At 32.2% G+C, this 4,675-nt stretch overlaps 1 protein-coding gene across 1 annotated transcript in view; it reads right to left on the bottom strand.

The window, feature by feature from the left end:
- LOC111634553 (WD repeat and HMG-box DNA-binding protein 1-like) overlaps positions 1–4,675 on the bottom strand; it is a 152,440-nt gene that overhangs the window by 18,597 nt on the left and 129,168 nt on the right. Inside the window, exon 20 of the mRNA XM_023379355.1 lies at positions 310–418. Within this exon, the coding sequence (XP_023235123.1) occupies positions 310–418 (109 nt within the window). The remainder of the gene's footprint in view (positions 1–309; positions 419–4,675) is intronic.

Genomic DNA, 4,675 nt, shown 5'->3' on the forward strand with positions numbered 1-4,675 from the left:
TGATAATATAGAAATAGAAGTCATTTTACAAATTTACAACTATATATAATATATATATATATATAGTTATCCAAGACAAACTAAGTTTTCTTCAAAGTCTATTAATTAATAGTGAGTGCTATTAACAACTTTTAAATCTATTATAAATATTACTGATAAATAACTAATATTTATAATTGATTTAAAAGTTATTTCAATTACAGTTAATTGTGCCTATAAATTTCTATAAATTGATTGTTTTTGTCTGATTTTTTATAGTTATATTTTAATATAACTGCTGACAAATTTATAAGTTAATAGATTACTTACATGACCTTTTGTATTTGCCACAGGCAACCATTTGTTATTAAATTCAAAATTTAGTAATCTAACAATGCCTGATGAATCAACAGTACAGACAGTTCCTTCATCTGTAAATCTATTGAAAGAATCTCAGAATTAACTTTTAATACTTAAATTGAACAAATTATATTTAATTATTTACTTAATTTAAGATTAGGTTAAATCTCAGGAATAATTTAAATAATGTCAGTGGCTGAATTTCATACAATTAACAATATACTATCCATTTGAACCACAACTAACTGTTTCAGTATTCACAATACCAAATAAAACCTTTAACTTGGTAATCATGTACTTTGATGAAATCTAAGTGAACATTTTCAACCATTTTTAATTTTAATCTGTCAGAATTTTGAAGGAGTAAGAATTTTGAATGTCAGGATGTCAGATTTTTATCAGATCCCCTAAACCAGGGTTGCCCAACCTTTTTTCCTAATGGGCCAAATTAAAAATTTACATATATTCAAAACCACAAAGGTAATTTATATAAATATATGCTTTTAAAAAGTTCAAAATGAAAATATCATATTTTGAAAATAAATATATATATATAATTACAAAAAATACTGTATTATTGACAGTAAAAACAAATTATACCCACACAAAATAGATATAAATTCAATGTGAGTTTTGACATTGCCTTTCTTTTATAATATTGTCAATATCTGCATTTATGGTACTAGTCTTAATTATAAAAATTTTAGTTAAATGGGAATCACTCAACCAGCAGTTTTGATGTTTTTCATGTATGAAAAGAATTGTTCAGAACAGTATGTTATGCATGTTGAGTAGCACAGGTTTCTAGTAGCAATTATGTCATTACGAAAATATCCAGTCAAAGTGTATCCAGTTTATGACATACTTCAACCAAAATAAATGAAATTGTACCTAAAGAATTTAGGGTGCAGCCCGTGGGCTGGACATCCCTGCCCTAAACCATACTAGTAAGAAGTCAATCTGCCACCTGCATCAGTTGGGCTAGGAAATCATCATTCATCACATCTGCCAGATCACATGCACCATCAGATTTTTATCTGTTTTGGTATTTGCAAAATCATCTTGATAGTCATATGCTGACTGGACCAGAAGCTACAAGAAAGAGATGGACAACTTCTTTGCTTCCAAGAAGCCATCTTTCTTTGAGCTAGGTATTCAAAAACTGATTGAACATTGGTCCTAGGTCATAGTTAACAATGGGAAATACTGTTTTGATAAATTTTTGTATTAACTTTAAATAAATTTTTTTTTGTATCCCAATTTTCAGCAATGACTTTCCAATTTTCCTGATACCTCATTCATTCTCCATAGACTCTATTTTATGAGTAAGTTCTGAGTTTCTTTACTAATTTTTTCAGTGTATGTATTTTGTATGTTGTGGATGTTTGATACAGTTGTGTCTATGATGTATATGATTCTGTTTGTTGTCAATGAAAGTGTTGTCTAGCCTGTTCTGATAGATTGTTTTGTCTGTGATTATGGCATAGTTCTAGTGCAATTTGTGTGTGTGTGTGTGTTGTTTTCTATGATTATCTAAAATACGTACAGTAAGACCCTGCTTAGTGCTGATTCGATATAATGCGATCTGCTCAAAGCCTTAAAAAAAAGCTCAAAATTTACACTGATTTAAATTATCGTAGCATTTTATTGATTCATACATAATACGATTATTTACGAACACGAACCAATCAGAAAAAGGTGGCAAAAAGATGTACTTTCTTTAAATCTATGTTGTTTGGTGCAATTTTGGAAAAGTATAACATTATGGATGCCATAGGTAATATCAGTTTTGTTTGGCAAGAATTAACTGATAAATGCATGAACGGAGTGTGGAAGAAGTTATGGCTGAAGGTATCTGAGAATTCTCAATGAGAAGAGCCTATCGCTGTATCGTTACATTGACCAAACTCAACCTAATCGATACAGCAGGACTAGGAGATGTAGATGAACAGGATATTGAGGAGTTACCACAGGTTTCTGGTGAAAGTCTTATCAACGACAACCTTCAAGCAGTGGCAGAACAAGGAATCCATGTAGAATTGGAATATAGTGATTCTAAAAATGAAGAACCCAAAAAAAATTTCTCTACACATTTCCTTAGTAAAAGTTTGGTAATGATAACCGAAATCGCTGATTGAATTGTAGCAAATGATCCAGATTTTGAAAGGAGTGCAAAAGCGAAACGAGGTATTTTGAATGTGATCTTCCCCTTAACGCCCATTGACGAGTTAACTCGTCAAGTTTACATAACATNGATTATTTGTGAACACAAACCAATCAGCAAAAGGTGGCAAAAAGGTGTACTTTCTTTAAATCTATGTTTGTTTTGTGCAATTTTGGAAAAAATATAACATTATGGATGCCATAGGAAATAGCAACTTGGCTTGGCAAGAATTAACTGATAAATGCATGAACAGAGTGTGGAAGAAGTTATGGCTGAAGGTATCTAAGAATTGTCATCGTGAAGAGCCTATTGCTGTATCGTTAGGTTGAAAAAATTGTCAACTTATTGATACAAGAGATGTAGACAAGCAGGATATTGGGGAGTTACTGCAGATTTCTGGTAAGAGCCTTACCAACGATGACTTCAAGAACTGGCAGAACAGGGAATTTGTGTAGAACTGGAAAACAGAGATTTTGAAAACGAAGAACCCGAAGAACTTGCTACAGGTTTCTTTAGTAAAAGTTTGGTAACGATAACCGAAATCATTGATCAAATTGTAGCGAATGATCTAGATTTTGAAAGGAGTGCAAAAGCAAAATGAGGCATTTTGGATGCAATCTTCTGCTACCGACATTTGCTTAAGGAGAGAAAAAAGTGACAAATGAAACTTCACGACTTTATTGCAAAAGAACGAGAATTTTAGAAGAATCAGTACCTTCATCACAAAAAATGAACTAATTAATATATTATTATACATTTCTGTGTGCATTTGTCTGTGTGTTATTTAACACATATTATTATACAGATTAATACAAAAATAACTTAAAATTAAAGTAAAATTTGTTGATTTTTGGTCGCGTATTCCCCTATCCCTATTTACTCTATGTTAAAATGACGTCGTTTAACGTTGTTTTGCTTAGAACTTTGTTGTCTAGGAATGCATCACCCTCATTAAGTGGGTTCTTACTGTATTTCTAATATGGTTTCTGGGTGTATAGAAGTTTGCATTTGAGTGCTATTATTATTATATATTTGTATGACATATACAACTAGATCTAAGTGATAATTACTTTTATATATTACAATTAAATTATGTAAATATAAAAATAACTTAAAATTAAAGTAAAATTTGTTGATTTTTGGTCGCGTATTCCCCTATCCCTATTTACTCTATGTTAAAATGACATCGTTTAACGTTGTTTTGCTTAGAACTTTGTTGTCTAGGAATGCATCACCCTCGTTAAGTGGGTTCTTACTGTATTTCTAATATGGTTTCTGGGTGTATAGAAGTTTGCATTTGAGTGCTATTATTATTATATATTTGTATGTCATATACAACTAGATCTAAGTGATAATTACTTTTATATATTACAATTAAATTATGTAAATATATTAGTGATGTAACAAATAGTATATTCGGTCTCAGGCCAAATATTCGGCCAAACTATTTTGGCTTGATTAACGCACGTACAAAAATTGGCGCGCAAATCGCATTATATGGCAAGGATCGCACACCCTGCTCTCTATTGGCCTGCTGTCACTACACTTCTTCAATCGCATTAATTCTTGACAGTTGTAGCGGACAGACATGAGCGTCACGACAGTATGTTATAAGTGATGATATCAAATGTGGATAACAATGAAATGACCTACACCTGTAAATAGTGAGGTTGCGGCTGAAGTTTTCAATGCAAAAACGTGTACATCTGATGTTCAGCGCCACCTTCCTGTAAGCGTAGAAGTTTGACAATGGCGTTTGGAACGTCGAGCATGATTCCACTGACGTTCCAAATGCCATTGTCAAACGTCTAGGCTTACAGAAAGGCGGCGCTGAACATCTGACATACACATTTTCATGTTGAAAATGTCGGCTGCAACCTCTCTAATAATGGAAAAAGAAGAGAGGAGGACCGCAAAGTGAAAATGTGAAAATAAATATGAAATTGAGTATAACATAATCAAACAAGTCGAGGCAGCTTATTGGCGAGAAATTCGCGGTCATCAATGCCAAATAATTGCTTTCGTAGACTTCGGAAAGCTAAATGCTGTAATTAATTTAAATAATTTAGACCTACTGGAAACGCATCTGCACGGTAAGCAAGAGTTGCGGGTTCGTGTCCCGCTCTGGGCTGATTTTTTCTTCCAGTAGGTCTAAATTATTTAAATTAATTA

This window comes from Centruroides sculpturatus, unplaced genomic scaffold (assembly GCF_000671375.1).
Source record: "Centruroides sculpturatus isolate CEXI.00-Female unplaced genomic scaffold, Cexi_2.0 scaffold75, whole genome shotgun sequence".
Classification (NCBI taxonomy): Eukaryota; Metazoa; Arthropoda; class Arachnida; order Scorpiones; family Buthidae; genus Centruroides; species Centruroides sculpturatus.